The following is a 24,267-nucleotide window of genomic DNA, read 5'->3' on the forward strand; positions in this document are numbered from 1 at the left end:
ACATTTAGAAAATAACGCGTTTGTGTCTCACATACTCAACAATTTGCTTTTGTCAATCGGTGAACATCATGGAACTTGTAAACAAACACTTATGGATTGCATAAAACAATTACATGAAACAGGAATATACAATAAACTTTAATTGTTCAAACTTTTACAATGAACTGTGTTCTTTTAGCAGAATAGCCTAGATACATACTTTATACCCTTTCTATTTGAATGATAAATACATAGTAACTTTGGTGATAATGAAATAGAATTGACTATTGATGTGGTTTTAAGAATGTGTAAATATAGACTGACCCTGTAGGTGGCAGTGTGGTCCCAGGGGAATGGCTTGGTTTTACTACTGGGAGAATAATTACAGCCAGTTATATGATTTCTTCATGTGAAAGTAAATAATAAAATAAATAACATTGTAACAGAAAAAGGATGCTATTGATAAAACAACTTAAGCATATATGATTAACTAATTTAGTATATAGTGCACACTATTTTAGAAACTCATTGGAGACATTAGAAAATACAAACTAGGGAATAGAAGTAAAATAATGTGAGGAATTTACGTATTTATGACGAGTCAGCTCATCCTAGAGAGGGTGAGAGAGTTGGAGAGTGCACTGGCTACTACAGACTGGCAGAACATCTGCAGCAGCCTGTTGCACCCGTTGAAGGACCTGAGCCTCCTCAGGAAGAACAGCCTGCTCTGTCCTTTCCTGTAGAGGGCCTCAGCGTTGTCTCAGTGTTGTTCCTGTAGAGGGCCTCAGTGTTGTCCGACCAGTCCAGTTTGTTGTTGAGCTGCACTCCTAGGAACCGATAGGAGCTCACCAAAAGTTTTAAAGTCTTCATGATGTTGAGCTGGAGGTGGTTGTTGTCGCACGAACCTACAAAGCTCTCTACCAGTTCTCTGTACTCCTCCTCATTGCCCTCCGTGATGCAGCCGACAATGGAGTAGTCATCAGAGAACTTCTGTAGGTGCCACGATCCAGACTTGAAGCGGAAGCTTGAGGTGTAGAGGGTGAATAGAAAAGGTGACAGTTCAATTCCTTGGGGTGCGCCGGTGTTGCCCACCACCACGTCTGACAGGCTGTCCTGCAGCCGGACATACTGCGGACAATCTCCCTCCTTCCCTCGCTCATTCATTCACTCATTGAAGTTGCATTAAAGCCAAATGAGAAAGCCGGTAAATACAAGCTTATTTTAGTTCTTCTTCTTTTATAGTGCAATATGTATACAACAAATGTCTTGAAGCGGATAAAGTGATCTATCTTATTTCTAGTGCCACCAGAAAATTCATGAAACAAGCAGAATTGCATTGAAACAAGTTAAATTATCTTATCCTATTGGCAGGTATTTTCACATGCTTGAAGAAGGCTCAGTACAAAATGAAATTATCTGTTAAGATGTGCGCACGCAGTACAAAGACTGTTATCACTGGACTTTGTTTTGATGTCAGATGATTGCTATCCAAAAGGGATGCAAATTTGTACGCAAACACAGAGCCACTGTACCATTTGCTTGGCAGTGGTACTCAGGCAGAAAAGAGACATGGGAGAGATTAGAGGACTTGCATCTCTTTATTTTATCTGTCACACAACTTTTGGCAGAGTAGCCATTTTGAGATGTACTAGATATATATACACACATACATATACCAAGTTAAAAAGGCATTTATTAGCCGGTTTAATGCATTCTTAGTACATAACAAAGCAGGCATTCTACTATGGTCATGTGTAAATGTGGTGTTGTTCCAGGAGCCTCCCAGTGCGAATGTCCTCACCTTCTACTGCCAGTGAACCCGGTTTTATAACAGCGTAGGGATGGACAAGTGATCAGTGAATACCATCTTCTGTCGTCTTTGGAATATCCAGAGTATTGGCCTTAACCACAGTTACAGTCACACAGGGATTCACAACACAGACATCATAAAACGATAAATGAAAACGACAGCACCCCAACCTTAGACCTTCATTGAGAACAAAGAAAAACTGCAAGAAACAGAGAGGGATCCTCCTTCCAGGCTTGCAATCGAAGCCAAGAGTGGGCAAAAAAAGTTGAAATGTTGAAACAAAATGAGCATAAACAAAAAACACAGAATAAACAGGATGAGAGCGCTTGACGTAGCTGCCTAGTGCAGCTTTAAAGGATAACAGTGGTGTTTTGTTTATACCAATGGTCCAGGTTTTCCCCTCTCCTTTAAGGAAATATGAAGCTTTAATTTGGTTTTGAACGCATTACATTACGCTCTGCTTATTGTCAATCACCTGACACCCACATGAAGAAATGGAAGAAGTCTCCGCCAGGAAATAATCCCTCAAAAACATGCTGCCTTTCACATTGTCACATCCATGTCTTCTTTGGGGTGTCTTTATTAGGTTTTACAACAGAAAGTTTGTATTTTAAAAACCACAAAGTATGCAGTTACTGATCCACTTCTTCTGTATGTCAACTTTGACCTTTGACCTGTTGATTACCGTTCCTATATACTAGGAACAGTGACTCAGGTACAGTATGTATAACTGGGGAAAAGGATGCATCCTTGCCTTGTATATAGAAAAGTTTGTATAGTTACCGGCAAAAACAAAATAACAGTAATCCTCACTTAAGATGCAGTGATCTGTGTCTTCGTAAATATTGCTCAAACATTGATTACTAAATATCAATTATATTAATTTCCCCCCAAAGCGGATAGCATTTTGGAATAAAAGCTTTTCTTTCTGCTTGTTGGACAATCAAGTGATACCAAGAAAATGAAAGATTCTGTTTATCACATTGAAAAGTAACTTGAGCAAGAGAGGGTCACTGAAAATCATTCATCTTTCAAACTTTATTACTCCATCTCCATATTTTGTGCAATGCACATTTTTGTGACATGTTTGGTTTCTACTAAATTAAATTTCCTGACTCCTCACTCAGGACATTTTCTGTCTGGCAATGAAGTAATTCCTGTAAATCATATCTGAAAACACTATTTGAATATTGAAATACTGACATTTGCATGGCTTCCAGAGAACAGATGCTTATGTACAGTAAGTAATATATTACTGAGAGGCAGCGGAGACAGAGGTAGTCGACATCAGCAGGTCTAAAGGAAGAGACATCAGAGCGAAGCAGAGATCAGATAGCAGAGGTGAGTTAACTCAATCTGTTTATCGGATCTAGGATGGGCTTGATTTCATGTTTGTGTGTGTGCAGACATGGGCATCAATTATATGTACTTGCAGTACTTCTATTTAATACTGTATACTTAAAATGTGAATTTTGCATTTGGCAGGTCTGAAAAAATTATCAGGTAATGTGTAACAAGATCCTCCCAAAGACAGAATATATTATCCTCATATATATTACATATTTTATTTTATGTATTTTATATATAGTATATTGGCCATAAGTCAGACATTTATCATATATCAGTTGTGACAGTTCACTGAGGAAAAAAAGCATCGACTGACAGCAGAGTCTTTCCATCTGAAATTAGACAGAATTTACAAGTTTTACAGAATTAGGTCTCAAATTGTCCTGATATTGTTTTCACACAATCCTTGTGTATTCAAATCCATGGGGGGCAAAACTTTTATGTGTAATTGAGGCAATGAAGGAATTAAAAATCAGATTTCTACAGAGAACATACAGAACACATAATTACCAAGATATTGATGCAACTATGGATACGGCATGTATTAAAAATAGATTTTCAGGGATAAAAAGTCACATGTGGGCATATTACTACACTTGTATCTATATTTTAAGCATGATGGTATGTAGTTAATATCAAACTTATGAAATTCCTTCATGGTTAAAATAATTGTTCTATCAAAACTCCAGTTTTAATGCCTATTTGGATGTAATATGCACTTTGGACACCAGGGGCACTGCACTTTGAAGGTGTTTCCACAGACATAATGAAGTACTGCATAGTGCAAACACAAGAAGGTTAATGAAACTGCTCAGTTATTTGGACACATTCAGAATTATATTCTTCAGTCTTTATTCAGATGTCATTTGAAATTTCCTCTAAGCCGCCTCTCTCTGTTTGAAATGTTTTTCCATGGTAGTTTCTGCTCCATCTCCAAACTAATTACATCAACCAGCTTGTTTCCTCTTCCTTTTGTGTTGCTGAGCAGCCTATATTATTGATTATATTATTATTATATTATTGACGACTCTTTTATAGTGAGATATGTATTTCAGTTCTTGGTGTGTTGTTTATTTTCTCTGAATGGCTGCTAAACAAAGGTGAACTCATGGTAAAAATGAATAAACAATACTGAACAAAATAAATAAAAAAGTTGTTCCTTTGTCATACTGGGTCTTTATATATTATGGGCCTGGTTGTTTGGCTGCTATTTTCTAACATTCATTTCATTATTGAACAGAACAGTGACCCCTGCTGCCCAAGGGCAATAATTCAACAAAATATACATTAGATGATATAGTAGATTATAACTGAAATGATAATTTTATCAGGAGGTTTTTCAGAAGGATGATGCAAATTTCTACACATTACATGCATGCAAATATCATACAAAGTTCTGAGGCAGAACAAATATGCCCACATGTGATTTTCCACTACCACAAAACATATTTATAGATGCTATAAATACATTATATATTTAGAATAGGTCCAGTAAAATACATCATACAGCTTGATTTTAGTCATGTATAAGTTTTTGGTGTCCAAATTCTGCTTTTTATCACAATATTTCTAGAGAAATTGTTGAAAATCTAAAATTATTATCCCAATAAAAAGTGGCCACTCTGGATCTTAATTGAACCTTTATTAGGCCTACTTGTAAACTACGTAGAATTAGGGCCCAAACTCTACTCATATTGGTTATGTGTCCAAGGAAAATTTATTTAATTTATAATTTATTAATAATTTATTTCTCAGACATAGGTGTGACGGCCTGTGTGGTTTCAGATGGAATGAGTCAGCATGGATCAGTTTTAGTAGTGGCTGGACTCAGATTTGCATATCTCTGCCTGATTAAGCTACTGAGTAAACATTGAGCCCTGGGGAGAGTGGTAAAGATTTTTTTTTATTTTTTTTTTTATAACCTGGACATGTCTGGTATTGTATGTTTCCCAAAACTGAGACACGCAATTAAAATCACTCTGTTTGGTCCACTGTGTACTAAAGCTCTTATCCAGGATCTGAGACTGTCTTTATGAGATTCATCTAACAGAATGAAGATGCAGTGGAGCCTATTTCTGATCATTCTGATGGGTAAGTACTCTATTATTGCTTCTGTTTCAGAAAAAAGTTGTAACTGCTGTTTTTTTTTTGTTTGTTTTTTACTTGAATTGAAAGTTTACATGGTCATTTGTTGTATGTGTTGAGTGAGAGTTACATGCTCCAACAGGCTCTTGACCCTTGTTGAAAAACCTCCTGCATCATTTCAAAAATACCTGGGTCACAATCGGGGGGCGGAGCAAGATATTGTTGTGATCTCTGTCTACCCAACCATGTTATAGGTCTAACCATAATAACTTAACAGCAAACTGAAATTATAGTTAAAATTTACAATTATTATGCAACAGAAACTGCAGCATAATTTGTGCAGTGGCTGTGTCTTGCTATGCATTATGGCTTCCTGCAGTTCTTTCTCTCGTCTATAACTTTACAACTTACAACTCTAAAAATGAATTACTAAAGATCAATACAGTGTAATCTTTTTTACAAGAGTTGTGCACACACACACACACACACACACACTTGCACGCACACGCACACACACACACACACACACAAACAAACACGCTGCTGTCCGGTGAACATGTCAGGAACTAAGAACAACATGGAATCAGATTGATAGAGTCGATAGAGTCAATCAAACAAAACATCTTTAGCATCACAACATTTGAAATTGAGAGGAAAGAAATAAAACATCGCCAAGAAAAAAAAAAGATCTCACGAGCAAAACTTAAAACTTCCTGCCAGTAGGAGAAGTATCCTACGGAAGCGTAATGCATTCACTTGAGAAAAAAAAAAGTGCCCTAAATTAACGAGATAATTATCTCAGAAAAACAGAGCAGATTTTTTTTTTTTTTAATTTTAATGCTCTGTTTTTCTGAATTAACGAGATAATTATCTCAGAAATAGTTGCAGAATTTTCTCATCCTGTAGAGCACCATGATCCTTCAAGTGAAGTTAAAACATGAAAATCATCAAAATTGGAGTCATGAGGTTTTCATCCGCCAGCAATGATAGGCCTGTAGATTCCTACATACACACACACATACATGTAGACAGACAGTGTGTGTGTAGACGCAAATGTAGGTTCTTGTGTTCGTGGGTGCATGTGTATTTGTGTGTGTGTGTATGTGTGTGTGTTGGTGTGTGTGTGTGTGTGTGTGTGTGTATGTGCCTCCTCTTCTGTCTCCCTCTCTATTGTCCCACTGTCTAAAATAAAGCATCAAATACAAAAGACAAGTGGACTGATCACTCTACTTAATAATAAATAAATGAACAAATAAATGACCAAGCTCAAGTGACTAGACTCAAAACCCCATTGACCTTAACAGATATAGTGCAAGCAACAGGTGTGACCTGAGAACTTGTGATTCCTGTGCTATCAACTCCAACACTGTGCGATGTTTTCTCTGTTTTAGGTCAATGCTCCTCCTCCACACGTCAGCCACATGTGTATCACTTTATTAATGAGACTAAGACCTGGGATGAAGCCAGAAAATACTGCAGAGAGAACTACACTGACCTGGCCACCATAGACAACATGGAGGACATGAATAGGCTGATTGAATCTGCAGGCGGTGATAATAGTAGTGCAGCCTGGATTGGGCTGGAGAAAACAGGTGGTCGGGAGTGGCACTGGTCTCTGCCAGGGACAGAGTACAATGAAAATGAGACAAATTGGGCTCCTAATGAACCAAATGATAAAGTTGGTATTGAGAACTGTGTGTGGATGAAACCTGAAGGCAACTGGATTGATAACAGCTGTGCCAATAAAGCATGGTTCATCTGCTACAATGGTAGGTGTATTTAATAGTCCCACTACGTACATTCAGCCTGTCATCCTGTCTAACAGTTGCTCTACATGTGGATGTCATACAACTCATCTGTTCATACATTTAGTTAAAATCATATAACTGTTGAGAGAGTTCATGACACCAAGTCACACTGGGCTTACACTACAAAAAATATCTATATATTAAAGTCATTTAAGTCTAAGCCATTTGAGTCTAAAACTCTTTTTTTTTTAATGAGTGACAAAACTCTGTCATTGTGGTGAGATAATTTAACTCGTTTCAAGATTTGATTGAATTTGAATCGAGTGTAATTTACTTGGAGTAGAGTGATCCGCCATATTCTGCCTTGTTCCAAGATATCGACACTAAGTGTTTCTAGAAAATCCCTCAAACTGCACTGGAGACAAGTGAAATTATCTCATCCCATCTGACAGGTTGTTTCACTTGTTTTAATTAAGAAAAATAAGAAGATCATATGGCAGGTGGTTGTAAATATGAATGTTTTCGCAAAGTACATATGCAATGACACAAGGAGGTCTGTTCACTGCACAGGAACAAACAACACCGACACATTCCATTTGATCGAAGAGGAAAAGACCTGGAGACAGGCTCAGGACTACTGCAGAGAAAAACACACAGACCTGATCAGTGGGAATCAGACTTTCAATGAAGAAGTACAACGTAAAATGAACAGTCCTGACCCATCGGCTCGCTATGTGATCGGCCTGTTCAGAGACTCCTGGAAGTGGTCGGATGGGAGTAACTCCTCATTCAGATACTGGCCTACACACGTGCCTGAAAATCCTCAGGGCAACTGTACCGTGACCCGGCTGGATCAACAAGGCAGATGGGACTCTGACAGGTGTAATGAAACAAAGCCCTTCTTCTGCTGCGATGGTGAGTTTGGTCCACAAAGAAGGTAACATGCACATCTCCATGCTTTGCCCCTATCAGAGTAGCGGGCTACTGGGAACAGTCCAAAGTCCTAGTTGAATTTATCCAAAAGATAAAGAGGAAGTCCCACACACAAAGTCTCCTCTGTGCTGATTTATTGTGTCGATGTTTCTGTGTATCTACCGTACATTTCGCGAGATGTGTTTTTTAGCCCCGCGATAGCAGGGGCTCTAGGGATGGTATCGTCTGTCAGTCGGTTTGTTTGTTCAGAACTTGTTATGAGATTGGTTGATAGACTGAAACATTGAATTACCTGTTGCAGACAACTGTCTGTGTGCAGAATTTTTTATTTTTTTATTTCTTTCAATGCTGAATTTATCCATTCAATCTGATGGTTCATTGAGGTTTCTGGGCATTTTCTGAATGTAAGACATACAAGACACAACATGAGTTCGGGATAAAACGTAGTAGACTGATATATCAGTTTGCAGATATATTAGCAGATATGTGCCTTTTATTAAATATCGGTTATCAGCCAGTAATGCTGTCCAATGCTGATACCTCCACCACAGCCACACACAAAAAGTTCACCTGCAGTGAAATTTTATTTTGTTCACACATTTATTTAATTGTTCAGTTATCTGTTTTTGTGGATTAATTCTACATCTAAAGGCAGTAATGTGTCCCTCAGTGTCACCTACCTTTGATTAGGTGGGTGGGGGTGTGGTGGGTCACCCTGCCTTAAAGAGCTGCTAACTCTAAAATAATTTCATTAGTCTGAGTTTTAGTGTCCCATGATGGTCTAAATGCTGTTTCACACCCAGACAAGAATAGAATTCTTGCAGAATACTTATTTTAATTATTATTATTCAGATGTCATTTGAAATTTCCTCTAAGCCACCTCTCTCTGTTTGAAATGTTTTTCCATGGTAGTTTCTGCTCCATCTCCAAACTAATTACATCAACCAGCTTGTTTCCTCTTCCTTTTGTGTTGCTGAGCAGCCTATATTATTGATTATATTATTATTATATTATTGAGCCCAGGTGAGGCAGTATTATCTGGATGCAAAAGAAAGTGACTGGATTATATATTTCACAAAAGGAAATTGAGAGAATATAGTTTCTTTTTTCATTAAATTTGATTTAGATGGGAGCTTGAGTCAACTCTTCTATAGTGAAATATGTATTTCAGTTCTTGGTGTGTTGTTTCTATGTTTTCACTGAATGGCTGCTAAGCACAGATGCTGTACAGACCCACGGCGCATGTGTTCAATTCAACTCAATGGACTGAAGCATTACGACACGGTTATCGGTTAAATAATTCCACTAAAGTCACTTAAATACCACAGGTAATGACGTTACCTAACATTAAAGTTTAAAGTAAATTAACGGCAGAGAGTGGGGCTCAGTTTGGGAGCAATGCTTGGCTAGCGCGACACGTTTATCGGTTAAATTACCTATTCCACGTTTATCGATTAAATTACTGATTCCACCAACGTCACACACCACAGGTAATAACGTTACCTACCATTAAGGTTTGGAGGACAGCAGAAGATGTGAATGTCTGTAAATGGACGGTGAAGAGTGTGGCTCAGTGTGGGATGAGTGTGAGATCCAATATGGCATTATCAGTATTGGACTCAGTGTGGCATTTAGCCCATAGGCGAGAGGCCATCTCTTAGTCAAAGACGCCCTCTAGAGGCCATCTCACAAAGCGACATCTCACTAAGCGTTATCTGACTGACTGCCTGACCTGAATTTGCCTTGTGATGCCCTCGGCTGCGTCGTGGGAAAAAGTTGTAACTGCAGTTTCAGTGTTTAGTTTTTTTTTTCTTTCTTTTTTTACTTGAATTGAAAGTTTACATGGTCATTTGTTGTATGTGTTGAGTGAGAGTTGCATGTTCCAACAGGCTCTTGACCCTTGTTGAAAAACCTCCTGCATCATTTCAAAAATACCTGGGTCACAATCGGGGGGCGGAGCAAGATATTGTTGTGATCTCTGTCTACCCAACCATGTTATAGGTCCAAAACATAATAACTTAACAGCAAACTGCAAAAGCTACAGAAACTGCAGCACTTCCCAATGAGCTGTCAAAACAACAACACAATTTGTCGTACTAATTTGCCAATTCACATTCACTCACAAGTCATGTAAGTGCCTCAATGTCACAGCAACAACACTGACATTTTTTCCCACGGCGCAGCCGAGGGCATAATGAGGCAAATTCAGGTCAGTCAGTCAGTCAGTCAGGTAACGCTTGGTGAGATGATGCGCTTCATCAGATGGCCTCTAGAGGGCGTTTTTGACTGTGTCTCCCGGCTCCCACAGAGTCTCCCGATGTGAAAACAAAAGTGAAACTTAGCATTCCACAATCAGTAACGGGGATTTGCAGACAGTAACTCGTCAAGAGCAAAACCTAAAACTTCCTGCCAGTAGGAGAAGTATCCCTCTAAAGGAAGCGGAGAAAGCTGTAAACAAAGGATAAATATTTGTATGAATTAAAAGGCTGCTTTTAAAACAAAAAGTTTGCACTGGCTTAGAAATAATTTGCTTGCAAGATTTTTTTTTTTCCTGTTTAAACACATACGTTTTAAATTTTGCTGTTGAGATCTTTTCTTTCATTGCAATGTTCTTTTTTTTTCCCTCTCAATTTCATGTTTTCTTTGATACTGAAGGTGTTTTGCTTGATTCTATTGACAGAACAGAACAGACTTGGTTTTAGTTTGAAGGCCATGTGAGTTTATCCAATTGGTTTTGAAAGGGTTGCAGAATTTTCTCATCCTATAGACCAGTGGTTCTCAAGGTGGAGTCCAGGGACCACCTGGGGTCCTTGAGGGGGTTCCAGGGGGTCCCCAGCAAATTGATGAATTATTAAACTTCACCATTATTTCATTTACAAGAAGTTAACACAATTAGAGAATGTAGAAGAATGACTATTTTGGTCATAGTTTCACTGTTATCTCTCACCTACAACACAGAGAGTCCTGGAATTCTGGGTAAAATCATATAGTAATAAAATTATTCTCAGATTTGGGTCCGAGAGACAGAATCTCATCAAATGGAATCCATGGCCCTAACTGGAGTCATGAGGTGTTTATCTGACAGCAATGATAGGCCTATAAATACATAAACACACACATATAGACAGACAGTGTGTGTAGGCGCAAACAGGGGTTCTTGGGTTCGTGGGTGCGTGTATGAGTGTGTATGTGTGTGTGTGTGTGTGTGTGTGTTCGTGTGTGTGTGGCCTAAGATCAATTCCTCCCAGATCTCTCTCTCCTGTGCCTCATCTTCTGTCTCCCTCTCTATTTTCCCACTGTCTAAAATAAAACATCAAATACAAAAGACGAGTGGACTGATCACTCTACTTAATAAATAAATAAATAAATGACCAAGCTCAAGTGACTAGACTCAAAACCCCATTGACCTTAACAGATATAGTGCAAGCAACAGGTGTGACCTGAGGACTTGTGATTCCTGTGCTATCAACTCCAACACTGTGCGATGTTTTCTCTGTTTTAGGTCAATGCTCCTCCTCCACATGTCAGCCACATGTGTATCGCTTTATTAAACAGCCTAAGACCTGGGATGAAGCCAGAAAATACTGCAGAGAGAAGTACACTGACCTGGCCACCATAGACAACATGGAGGACATGAATAGGCTGATTGACTCTGCAGGCGGTGATAATAGTAGTGCAGCCTGGATTGGGCTGGAGAAAACAGATCGTCGGGAGTGGCACTGGTCTCTGCCAGGGACAGAGTACAATGAAAATGAGACAAATTGGGCTCAACCTGATGAACCAAATGATAAAGTTGGTATTGAGAACTGTGTGTGGATGAAACCTGAAGGCAAATGGATTGATATCAGCTGTGCCAATAAAGCATGGTTCATCTGCTACGATGGTAGGTGTATTTAATAGTCCCACTACGTACATTCAGCCTGTCATCCTGTCTAACAGTTGCTCTACATGTGGATGTCATACAACTCATCTGTTCATACATTTAGTTAAAATCATATAACTGTTGAGAGAGTTGGCATCAAGTCACACTGGGCTTACACTACAAAAAAAATCTATATATGAAATTAATTTAATCTAGACTCTAAAACTCTTTTTTTTAAAATGAGTACCAAAAATATGTCATTGTGGTGAGACCATTTCACTTGTTTCAAGATGTTTGATTGAATTTGAATCGAGTGTAATTTACTTGGAGTAGAGTGATCCGCCATATTCTGCCTTGTTCCAAGATATCGACACTAAGTGTTTCTAGAAAATCCCTCAAACTGCACTGGAGACAAGTGAAATTATCTCATCCCATCTGACAGGTTGTTTCATTTGTTTTAATTAAGAAAAATAAGAAGATCATATGGCAGGTGGTTGTAAATATGGATGTTTTCGCAAAGTACATATGCAATGACACAAGGAGGTCTGTTCACTGCACAGGAACAAACAACACCGACACATTCCATTTGATCAGAGAGGAAAAGACCTGGAGACAGGCTCAGGACTACTGCAGAGAAAAACACACAGACCTGATCAGTGGGAATCAGACTTTCAATGAAGAAGTACAACGTAAAATGAACAGTCCTGACCCATCGGCTCGCTATGTGATCGGCCTGTTCAGAGACTCCTGGAAGTGGTCGGATGGGAGTAACTTCTCATTCAGATACTGGCCTCCACACGTGCCTGAAAATCCTCAGGGCAACTGTACCGTGACCCGGCTGGATCAACAAGGCAGATGGGACTCTGACAGGTGTAATGAAACAAAGCCCTTCTTCTGCTATGATGGTGAGTTTGATCCACGAAGAAGTTAACATGCACAAGAGTAGCGGGCTACTGGGAACAGTCCAAAGTACTAGTTGAATTTATCCAAAAGATAAAGAGGAAGTCCCACACACAAAGTCTTCTCTGTGCTGATTTATTGTGTCGATGTTTCTGTGTATCTACCGTACATTTCGCAAGATGTGTTTTTTAGCCCCACGATAGCAGGGGCTCTATGGATGGTATCGTCTGTCGGTCGGTCGCTCTGTTCACCACTTTATGGTTCACGTGGCCCGCAGGGAGTTAGACTGCTGATTCTCAAACGGGAGACCCGAGTTTGATTCCCGGCAGAGAAGATTCCACAAAATTCAACGTCGCAAGGCTGTTAGACTCTAGTCTTGTTTCTCATGTAACTGTAGGTTTATGTCTTATATTCTCATATACTGTAATGTCTCGTTATATCTTTTTTCTCTTACACTAAGAGAATGCTCACAAACCCGGATGAACGGTTACATTCAATAGATGGGAAACTCCACCACTGCAATAGATAGAGAAGGTTTTTGTTCAGAACTTGTTTTGAGATTGGCTGATAGACTGAAACATTGAATTACCTGTTGCAGACAACTGTCTGTGTGCAGATTTTTTTAATTTTTTTTATTTCTTTCAATGGTGAATTTATCCATTCAATCTGATGGTTCATTGAGGTTTCTGGGCATTTTCTGAATGTAAGACATACAAGACATAACATGAGTTCGGGATAAAACATAGTAGACTGATATATCAGTTTGCTGATATATTAGCAGATATGTACCTTTTATTAAATATCGGTTATCAGCCAGTAATGCTGTCCAATGCTGATACCTCCACCACAGCCACAAAAAAAGTTCACCTGCAGTGAAATTTTATTTTGTTCACACATTTATTTAATTGTTCAGTTATCTGTTTTTGTGGATTAATTCTACATCTAAAGGCAGTAATGTGTCCCTCAGTGTCACCTACCTTTGATTAGGTGGGTGGGGGTGTGGTGGGTCACCCTGCCTTAAAGAGCTGCTAACTCTAAAATAATTTCATTAGTCTGAGTTTTAGTGTCCCATGATGGTCTAAATGCACATCAGAGGCTTTTCCACCCAGACAAGAATATAATTCTGGCAGAATACTTATTTTAATTATTTTTTTGGCATGAAAATGGTCAAATTTAATGACACTGAATATCAGCACAAAATATCAGCTAAACTTCTTAATTTCTTCCCCTTCAGATAGAGTGATCCTGATCCGTAAGAACAAGACCTGGGACGAGGCCTTGGACTACTGCAGAGAGAACCACTATGACCTGGTCTCCATCCACGATAGTGACATTCAGGAACTGGTCCAAGAGAGAGCAAAGACGGCCGACACTCCCTACGTGTGGCTGGGAATGCGTTACACCTGCACTCTGGACTTCTGGTTCTGGGTCAGTGACGAGCCGGCCTGCTACCAGAACTGGGCCTCGGGGAACGGGACCGGAGATTGTGGGACGACTGCAGCTATGGAGAAAGAAGGGGGGCATTGGGTCAGTCTGCCTGATGATGAGAAGTTCAACTTCATCTGCATCAGATAGTAAGTCTTTCAATCCAACCTAAAACTCTATAATTTCTGGACCCATTTTGCTGTTTTGTGGTGTATTTTTCTTATTCCCATGGTTAACTGGACAAACGCAGACAATGTGGCGTCACATCAAAATGTTTCCAGCACAGCTATAATGGAGTTTGATAGCAGAAAAACTTGTAGCGATCTAAAACATCAATTGTAAACGTCAGGTTATGGTGTCAGTCCCTCAGAATCAAAGAGCGAGGCCTTCTTTCTAGATTCACTGTTTGGTACCGACAGTCAACAATCACACAGGGAGAAATCCATCGTAGAAGAGGCAGAGAGACCAGTTGCTCCACAGACGGCAGCCTCAATAGACCAGAATGCAATGCAGCCACAAGACATGCTTTGTTTTGAGTGGAGGGGCGTAACTCTTGCTTTTTCTCAGTTGGTAAACGTCTCACTCTCACATCTGTTCTCTGGGGGTTGTCAAAAAGCATTCTGGGAAATGTAGGAAATCACTGAACAGGAGAAAAAGAGAATTACACTTACACTTTTTCTTCTGTCTCTCTTTCCTGATTCAGGATCATCTGAACTATTTTCCCTGTCCACCCTGCATGCCAGATCGCTACAGCCAAGAAGCAGTGATCAGCTGTTGTCCCATTCAACTGTTTAGGATTTCTTTTGAGGTGTGAGGTTTTTATTTGTCTTTTGGGGTTTATTTCTATCTCATTCAAAAATGTTTTCTCTCCTATCTGTGTTTTAGTATTTCATATGTGTGAATAAATATACCAAACCAAACTATAAGAGTATCACTGCATTATGCATAGCAATAGATGTGGAATATCTATCACTTTTTATTTTTACATTTTAGTTAAGTTCTGATGATGGTTTTAATGTAAAATCACATCAATCAAATGAATCAATCAAATGTTTGAATTTCTATGTAACCAGGAAATTGATTTCTCTGGTGCTGATTAAACAATTAAACAAACCATAGTGTTCCTGTCTTACTTTTTCTCTGGCTTGACTACACATTTTCTTGTGTTAAACATCTTGTGTTAAACATTTACATAACTGGTGTCTAATTACAGAGTGGAAATAGTAGACTGCCATGTGTGAGATAAGGAGTCTTTAAAAAGCAACAGAGTAGAATTTAGCAGAGAAACATATTTAACAATCCCAGAAAATAGGTTTAGCGATTATATTCTGTGTGGATCTAAATAAATGCTATTAATTAATTCTAAAAAAAATAAAAATTAACTCTTGAGATTTTGGTCATTTTTATACAAACAATTTAATTCCAGGATGCACAGGAGCAAGGGCGTAACTTTGGTTTGAACATTGTGGGGTTGAGATATTCTGCCCCAATTCCTTTGTTCAGGGGGCGGAATCCACCCAGGATAAGAAAGACGCATATGGGGGAGATGGTACGCCTATCTCTCAGTTCTACATTGGTTACTATGTAATGATAAACATTTAGAAAATAACGCGTTTGTGTCTCACATACTCAACAATTTACTTTTGTCATCATGGAACTTGTAAACAAACACTTATGGATTGCATAAAACAATTACATGAAACAGGAATATATAATAAACTTTAATTGTTCAAACTTTTACAATGAACTGTGTTCTTTTAGCAGAATAGCCTAGATACATACTTTATACCCTTTCTATTTGAATCATAAATACATAGTAACTTTGGTGATAGTGAACTAGAATTGACTATTGATGTGGTTTTAAGAATGTGTAAATATAGATTGACCCTGTAGGTGGCAGTGTGGTCCCAGGGGAATGGCTTGGTTTTACTACTGGGAGAATAATTACAGCCAGTTATATGATTTCTTCATGTGAAAGTAAATAATAAAATAAATAACATTGTAACAGAAAAAGGATGCTATTGATTAAACAACTTAAGCATATATGATTAACTAATTTAGTATATAGTGCACATTATTTTAGAAACAAACTAGGGAATAGAAGTAAAATAATGTGAGGAATTTACGTATTTATGACGAGTCAGCTCTTCCTAGAGAGGGTGAGAGAGTTGGAGAGTGCACTGGCTACTACAGACTGGCAGAACATCTGCAGCAGCCTGTTGCACCCGTTGAAGGACCTGAGCCTCCTCAGGAAGAACAGCCTGCTCTGTCCTTTCCTGTAGAGGGCCTCAGCGTTGTCTCAGTGTTGTTCCTGTAGAGGGCCTCAGTGTCCGACCAGTCCAGTTTGTTGTTGAGCTGCACTCCTAGGAACTGATAGGAGCTCACCATCTCCAGGGAGGAGGTAGGTAGAGAGGTTTTAAAGTCTTCATGATGTTGAGGTGGAGGTGGTTGTTGTCGCACCAACCTACAAAGCTCTCTACCAGTTCTCTGTACACCTACATCAGAGAACTTCTGTAGGTGCCACGATCCAGACTTGAAGCGGAAGTTTGAGGTGTAGAGGGTGAATAGAAAAGGTGACAGTTCGGTTCCTTGGGGTGCGCCGGTGTTGCCCACCACCACGTCTGACAGGCTGTCCTACAGCCGGACGTACTGCGGACAATCTCCCTCCTTCCCTCGCTCATTCATTCACTCATTGAAGTTGCATTAAAGCCAAATGAGAAAGCCGGTAAATACAAGCTTCTTTTAACCAGGTTTTATAACAGCGTTGGGACGGACAAGTGATCAGTGAATACCATCTTCTGTCGTCTTTGGAATATCCAGAGTATTGGCTTTAACCACAGTTACAGTCACACAGGGATTCACAACACAGGCATCATGAAACGATAAATGAAAACGACAGCACCCCAACTTTAGACCTTCATTGAGAACAAAGAAAAACGAATCCCTCAAAAACATGCTGCCTTTCACATTGTCACATCCATGTCTTCTTTGGGGTGTCTTTATTAGCTTTTACAACGGAAAGTTTGTATTTTAAAAACCACAAAGTATGCAGTTACTGATCCACTTCTTCTGTCTGTCAACTTTGACCTTTGACCTGTTGATTACTGTAGCGTTCTTGTGCAGTGTGTCGAAACTCTGACTAAACACCAAGTTAAACCGTAGCCAATGAAGACAGAGTCGTAGTAAGATTGACCATTTACTGTCACACTTCCTCATTAACATGCTGGTGAAAACTGTAGATAAAAACAATACAAAAATATTCAGTGTCTGTGTTCTTAACTAAACATTACACTGTACATAGCTGTAAATATGAATATACATTGCTGTCTTGCACTGTAGGTAGCAGTTACCATGGCTACTGGTATTGCTGTTAGCTTGCACACAATTGTAAATAAAACCGTTTTTAAATAACTTATCAAACGTCATTTTTAACAAAATCATTACTAGTATATGAACTTTAACATGTCTAATGTCAAATAAATCAACTTACGGCATTGCCTCTATGCAGGCACGGCGCTACACCGGGGCTAGGGGGTGCTATAGTCACGTCACAAATCTGCGTAGCCCCAGTTAAGCCCCCTCAAGCATTTTAGTATTTTTTTTATTTTTAAATAAATAAATGTAAAAGTTAATAACCAGCCATTCTGTTCCCAATCCGATCCCTGGCTGCGTGCTCGTGCCGCGCGTGTACCCTATGACGTGTGTGTAACCTCAGCGTCATGTGAGCGCAGTTTTTCCTGCATGCGGCGTGTAAAAACCTACCTGAGAAACAGAATGGCAAACCCTCGACTCAGCAACCTTGCCTACCTGTCCAGAAAGAACCAAGGCCCTGGATGTCCAGAAGATTATAGAATCATTTGCACTGAACCACAACAACAGACGCATCGTCCTTCTATAAAACAACATGGCCTACAAGATTGTGATGATAGCCAGCTCGCTTTACACCATGTGTGTACAGTTGACAGGCATAGGGTAAATGCACTTCTCGTTGTGGCTGCACTGTGGATATTATTCCTTTCATTTCTGACGTTGTGATAGACATTTGCTCCGTAACATTATAACCAATGCACAGCAGGACGCATGTATATCGTCGGCCTACAAGTTATTTTTGTTTGCAATAGAAATATAATCACTAAGGTTGTGATGATAGCCAGCTCGTTTTACAAGTGTGTGCACAGTTAACAGGCATAGGCTAAATGCATTGCACTTCTCGTTGTGGCTGCACTTTGGATATTATTAATTTCATTTCTGACGTTGTGATAGCCATTTCATCCGAAACATTATTACCAATGCACAGTTGTTTGATTATGCATATGGAATAAATGCACTTCTTGTTGTTGTCGCATTTTGGATGTATTGTGTTGTTATTGCTGAAAGACTTCAGCACCGGACAGCGCCCGTGCTGAAGTCTTTCACCTTTGCACGTGAAAGACGTTTTTGTCATTGCCTTGTGGTCACTTGTATTAGGCTTATAGCTATTTTGTTGAATATTCTTTGGCCAAATTCAATTAAAAACTACATTTATATCGAATGTGCTGTGTGCCATATCTGCTTTTATTGAAAAAACAAGAACTTCCTTATAAAGTAACTCTGAAGTCATGAAAATCGACTATTTTCTTAGCACCCCCACGTATTGGTCAAGCCCCCCCTTAGCACCGGGAGAGAAAAAATCCTGGCGCCGTGCCTGCCTCTATGATGCTTCGTAGTGGAAGCAAGCGGATTACTTTCAGAGCATGCACTACATGCCTGTCTCGTTTTTCTGCAGAACCAGGAAGAGCTAAACAGGAAGTGACTAAACAGGAAGTGACATCGTGGCATTACACGAACGGACAACTAATATAAATTTTACAAATGAGTTTGTTAAACAGTAAAGTAGTTATTCACTTCTCATTTTCAACTAGAAATAGGTACAGACAAATTATTTAAAGAAGAAATTTGAGAAAGTGAAACAAATGCCTTAAAGGCAACACAATTACCGTTCCTACATACTAGGAACAGTGACTCAGGTACAGTATGTATAACTGGGGAAAAGGATGCATCCTTGCTTTCTGTATAGAAAAGTTTGTATAGTTACCGGCAAAAACAAAATAACAGTAATCCTCACTCAAGATGCAATGATCTGTGTCTTCGTAAATATTGCTTCAAACATTACTAAATATCAATTATATTTATTTCCCCCCAAAGCGGATAGCATTTTGGAATAAAACCTTTTCTTTCTGCTTGTTAGACAATCAAGTGATACCAAGAAAATGAAAGATTCTGTTTATCACATTGAAAAGTAACTTGAGCAAGAGAGGGTCACTGAAAATCATTTATCTTTCAAACTTTATTACTCCATCTCCATATTTTGTGCAATGCACATTTTTGTGTTTGGTTTCTATTAAATTAAATTTCCTCACTCCTCACTTCCTGTAAATCATATCTGAAAACACTATTTGAATATTGAAATACTGACATTTGCATGGCTTCCAGAGAACAGATGCTTATGTACAGTAAGTAATATATTACTGAGAGGCAGCGGAGACAGAGGTAGTCGACATCAGCAGGTCTAAAGGAAGAGACATCAGAGCGAAGCAGAGATCAGATAGCAGAGGTGAGTTAACTCAATCTGTTTATTGGATCTAGGTTTATTGGATCTACTTCTATTTAATACTGTATACTTAAAATGTGAATTTTGCATTTGTCAGGTCTGAAAAAATGATCAGGTAATGTGTAACAAGATCCTCCCAAAGACAGAATATATTATCCTCATATATATTACATATTTTATTTTATGTATATTATATATAGTATATTGGCCATAAATGAGACATTTATGATATATCAGTTGTCACAGTTAACTGAGGAAAAAAAGCATCAACTGACAGCAGAGTCTTTCCATCTGAAATTAGACAGAATTTACAAGTTTTACAGAATTAGGTCTCAAATTGTCCTGATATTGTTTTCACACAATCCTTGTGTATTCAAATCCATGGGGGGCAAAACTTTTATGTGTAATTGAGGCAATGAAGGAATTAAAAATCAGATTTCTACAGAGAACATATAGAACACATAATTACCAAGATATTGATGCAACTATGGATACGGCATGTATTAAAAATAGATTTTCAGGGATAAAAAGTCACATGTGGGCATATTGCTATAGTTGTATCTATATTTTAAGCATGATGGTATGTAGTTAATATCAAACTTATGAAATTCCTTCATGGTAAAAATAATTCAATCATAACTCCAGTTGTAATGCCTATTTGGATGTAATATGCACTTTGGACACCAGGGGCACTGCACTTTGAAGGTGTTTCCACAGACATAATGAAGTACTGCATAGTGCAAACACAAGAAGGTTAATGAAACTGCTCAGTTATTTGGACACATTCAGAATTATATTCTTCAGTCTTTATTCAGATGTCATTTGAAATTTCCTCTAAGCCGCCTCTCTCTGTTTGAAATGTTTTTCCATGGTAGTTTCTGCTCCATCTCCAAACTAATTACATCAACCAGCTTGTTTCCTCTTCCTTTTGTGTTGCTGAGCAGCCTATATTATTGATTATATTATTATTATATTATTGAGCCCAGGTGAGGCAGTATTATCTGGACACAAAAGAAAGTGACTGGATTATATATTTCACAAAAGGAAATTGGGAGAGTATAGTTTGCTTTTCATAAAATTTTATCTAGATTGGAGCTTGAGTCGACTCTTCTATAGTGAAATATGTATTTCAGTTCTTGGTGTGTTGTTTCTATGTTTTCACTGAAGGGCTGCTAAACAAAGATGAACTCATGGTAAAAATTTATAAACAATACTGAGCAAAAAAAATCAGACTTTAGTCCTTATATGTTGTTGCTTGGCTGCTAATTTCTAACATTTATTTCACTACTGAATAAGAACAGTGACCCCCTGCTGCCAAAAGACAATATTTCATTAAAATATACATTAGAACATAACGGAGATGGTAATTTTATCAGGATTTTAAGATAAGATATAAGATAACACTTTATTGATCCTCTTGAGGAAATTCAGGTGCCACAGCAGCAATTGGCGAACAATACCAAGGAAATGTCAAGTATGATATGATTCAAGTACAGCAAGGTAGTAAAAAAAATAGGTACTAAAACAAGAAAAAGGAAATGTACATAATATATAACAATAGAGATAGTGCAGTGCAGAGAATGCAAATAAATGCAGGCAAATGCAAATAATACATGCAAATAAAAATGCAAATAATAAATGCAGAATTCCGGATAATGGATAATCCTATGGATATATTCCAGAGGAACATAATATCCTTGTGCAGCATAGAAGTTATTAGTGCTGGTTAGGAAAAAAAAAAAAAAGGAGGGGGTGTCCACGTTATCGTGCAGGTTGGATGGGGGTGACGGTTTGGCATCTTTGGGGTGGGGGGTGGTCCAGGGGCCAAGTTATTGTGCAGGTTGCATGGGGGGTGTGAGGTGTGGGCTGGGGGGGAGAGATGGTCACTGCTGACTGGCACAGGGGTTGCTGATGGTGCTGGCACAAAGGAACGCCGTAGGCGCTCAGTCCTGCAGCGTGGGAGGAGGAGCCTGTGGCTGAAGGTGCTCCTCATCAGCCTCAGCTCGTCGTAGAGAGGGTGGAGGGGTTCTCCAGGATGGCGCTGATCTTTCTCCTCATCCTCCTCTCTGCCACTACCTCCAGACTGTCCAGCTTGAGTCCGACCACAGAGCCAGGAGAGGTGTGGATGGTGGCAAGGTGGTGGTGGATGGAGAGCCAGACTGTCCTGCTGAATCAAACCTATTGAAAAACAGGTTTAGCTCATTTGCACATTCCTGATTCCCCTCCAAGGCTGGACCTGACTGTCTGTAGCCACTGATCCTTTTCATCCCCTTCCACACTGCCTTTTCATAAGGATGATGCAAATTTCTACATATTACATGCATGCAAATATCATACAAAGTTCTGAGGCTGAATAAATATGCCCACATGTGATTTTCCCCCACTGAATATTTACCACAGAACATATTTAGAATGGGTTCAGTAAAATACATAGCTTAATTTTTTAGTTATGTATAAGTTCTTGGTGTATCTACCCCATGCAGCAATCCCCCCAAATTCAGGTTTTTATCACAATTATTTCCAGAGAAATTGCTGTCTGAAGATATTGTCCCAATAAAAAGTGGCCACTCTAGATCTTAATTGAACCTTACTTGTAAACTACGTGGAATTAGGGCCCAAACTCTACTCATATTGGTTAAAGAATGTGTCCAAGGACAATTGATCAATTCTGAGACTAACAGCCTGTGTGGTTTCAGATGGAATGAGTCAGCATGGATCACTTTTGGTACTGGCTGGACTCAGATTTGCATATCTCTGCCTGATTAAGCTACTGAATAAACATTGAGTTCTAGGGAGAGTGGTACAGATAGTTTTTTTTATTTTTTTTTTGTTTTTTTAACCTGGACATGTCTGGTATTGTATGTTTCCCAAAACTGAGACACGCAATTAAAATCACTCTGTTTGGTCCACTGTGTACTAAAGCTCTTATCCAGGATCTGAGACTGTCTTTATGAGATTCATCTAACAGAATGAAGATGCAGTGGAGCCTATTTCTGATCATTGTAATGGGTGAGTGTACTGTCATGCTAGATGTACTCTATTATTGCTAGAGAGACTAGAGGGGACAAGAGACTCTCAAGACTTTGACGATAAGTGACGTCATCTTATGGAATTTAAGTAACGTTAGAGGAATTAGGTAATTTAACCGTGTTGCAGTGCTTCAGTGCATAGAATTGAACACACACGGCGTGGGTCTGTACAGGATCTGTGCTTGTTTTCCTAACCTACCACACTGCACCAGCCCTACTAATTCATTTTTCTAGATTTAATCTTTGCACATTTGTCAATGACTGTGTTGATAAAGGTTATAGAGAGAATTAGTGATGAAAATAGTTGATGATTGCAAAAGAAAGTGACTGGATTATATATTTTACAAAAGGAAATTGAGAGAATATAGTTTCTTTTTTCATTAAATTTGATTTAGATGGGAGCTTGAGTCAACTCTTCTATAGTGAAATATGTATTTCAGTTCTTGGTGTGTTGTTTCTATGTTTTCACTGAATGGCTGCTAAGCACAGATGCTGTACAGACCCACGGCACATGTGTTCAATTCAACTCAATGCACTGAAGCATTACGACACGGTTATCGGTTAAATAATTCCACTAAAGTCACTTAAATACCACAGGTAATGACGTTACCCAACATTAAAGTTTAAAGTAAATCAACGGCAGAGAGCGGGGCTCAGTGTGGGAGCAATGCTCGGCTAGCGCGACACGTTTATCGGTTAAATTACCTATTCCACGTTTATCAATTAAATTACTGATTCCACCAACGTCACACACCACAGGTAATAACATTACCTACCATTAAGGTTTGGAGGACAGCAGAAGATGTGGATGTCTGTAAATGGACGGCGAAGAGTGTGGCTCAATGTGGGATGAGTGTGACATCCAATATGACATTATCAGTATTGGACTCAGTGTGGCATTTAGCCCATAGGCGAGAGGCCATCTCTTAGTCAAAGATGCCCTCTAGAGGCCATCTCACAAAGCGACATCTCACTAAGCGTTACCTGACTGACTGCCTGACCTGAATTTGTCTTGTGATGCCCTCGGGAAAAACTTGTAACTACAGTTTCAGTGTTTTTTGTTTTTTTTCTTTCTTTTTTTACTTGAATTGAAAGTTTACATGGTCATTTGTTGTATGTGTTGAGTGAGAGTTACATGCTCCAACAGGCTCTTGACCCTCGTTGAAAAACCTCCTGCATCATTTCAAAAATACCTGGGTCACAATCGGGGGGTGGAGCAAGATATTGTTGTGATCTCTGTCTACCCAACCATGTTATAGGTCTAAAACATAATAACTTAACAGCAAACTGCAAATGCTACAGAAACTGCAGCACTTCCCAATGAGCTGTCAAAACAACAACACAATTTGTCGTACTAATTTGCCAATTCACATTCACTCACAAGTCATGTAAGTGCCTCAATGTCACAGCAACAACATTGACATTTTTTCCCACGGCGCAGCCGAGGGCATCATGAGGCAAATTCAGGTCAGTCAGTCAGTCAGTCAGGTAACGCTTGGTGAGATGATGCGCTTCATCAGATGGCCTCTAGAGGGCGTTTTTGACTGTGTCTCCCGGCT

The 24,267-nt window shown here is 39.0% G+C and overlaps 2 protein-coding genes across 2 annotated transcripts; both read left to right on the forward strand.

Moving 5' to 3' along the window:
* Window positions 1-3,061: 3,061 nt before the first annotated feature.
* On the forward strand, window positions 3,062-7,910 carry LOC144537905 (lymphocyte antigen 75-like). The gene is made up of 4 exons (XM_078281826.1): window positions 3,062-3,130; window positions 5,141-5,227; window positions 6,613-6,990; window positions 7,540-7,910. The coding sequence occupies exons 2-4, from the start codon at window positions 5,188-5,190 to the stop codon at window positions 7,908-7,910; spliced, it is 789 nt and encodes a 262-aa protein (XP_078137952.1). The 5' UTR covers window positions 3,062-3,130; window positions 5,141-5,187.
* A 4,454-nt stretch (window positions 7,911-12,364) lies between these two features.
* LOC139927509 (snaclec rhodocytin subunit alpha-like) lies at window positions 12,365-14,883 on the forward strand. Its single transcript, XM_078291789.1, has 3 exons — window positions 12,365-12,669; window positions 13,899-14,238; window positions 14,793-14,883. Coding segments are annotated over exons 1-3 (552 nt in total). The 5' UTR covers window positions 12,365-12,458; the 3' UTR covers window positions 14,794-14,883.
* The last annotated feature ends 9,384 nt before the right edge of the window (window positions 14,884-24,267 follow it).

Source organism: Centroberyx gerrardi, chromosome 23 (genome assembly GCF_048128805.1).
Source record: "Centroberyx gerrardi isolate f3 chromosome 23, fCenGer3.hap1.cur.20231027, whole genome shotgun sequence".
In the NCBI taxonomy this organism is placed as follows: Eukaryota; Metazoa; Chordata; class Actinopteri; order Beryciformes; family Berycidae; genus Centroberyx; species Centroberyx gerrardi.

Excerpts from the sequence above, each read along its gene's own strand:
- LOC144537905 (XM_078281826.1), top strand. The coding sequence starts at position 5,188 with ATGAAGATGCAGTGGAGCCTATTTCTGATCATTCTGATGG. Across the intron at positions 5,228-6,612 it reads ATTTCTGATCATTCTGATGG|GTCAATGCTCCTCCTCCACA; the intron begins GTAAGTACTCTA and ends TCTCTGTTTTAG. Across the intron at positions 6,991-7,539 it reads ATGGTTCATCTGCTACAATG|GAACAAACAACACCGACACA; the intron begins GTAGGTGTATTT and ends TTCACTGCACAG.
- LOC139927509 (XM_078291789.1), top strand. The coding sequence starts at position 12,459 with ATGAACAGTCCTGACCCATCGGCTCGCTATGTGATCGGCCTGTTCAGA. Across the intron at positions 12,670-13,898 it reads GCCCTTCTTCTGCTATGATG|ATAGAGTGATCCTGATCCGT; the intron begins GTGAGTTTGATC and ends CTTCCCCTTCAG.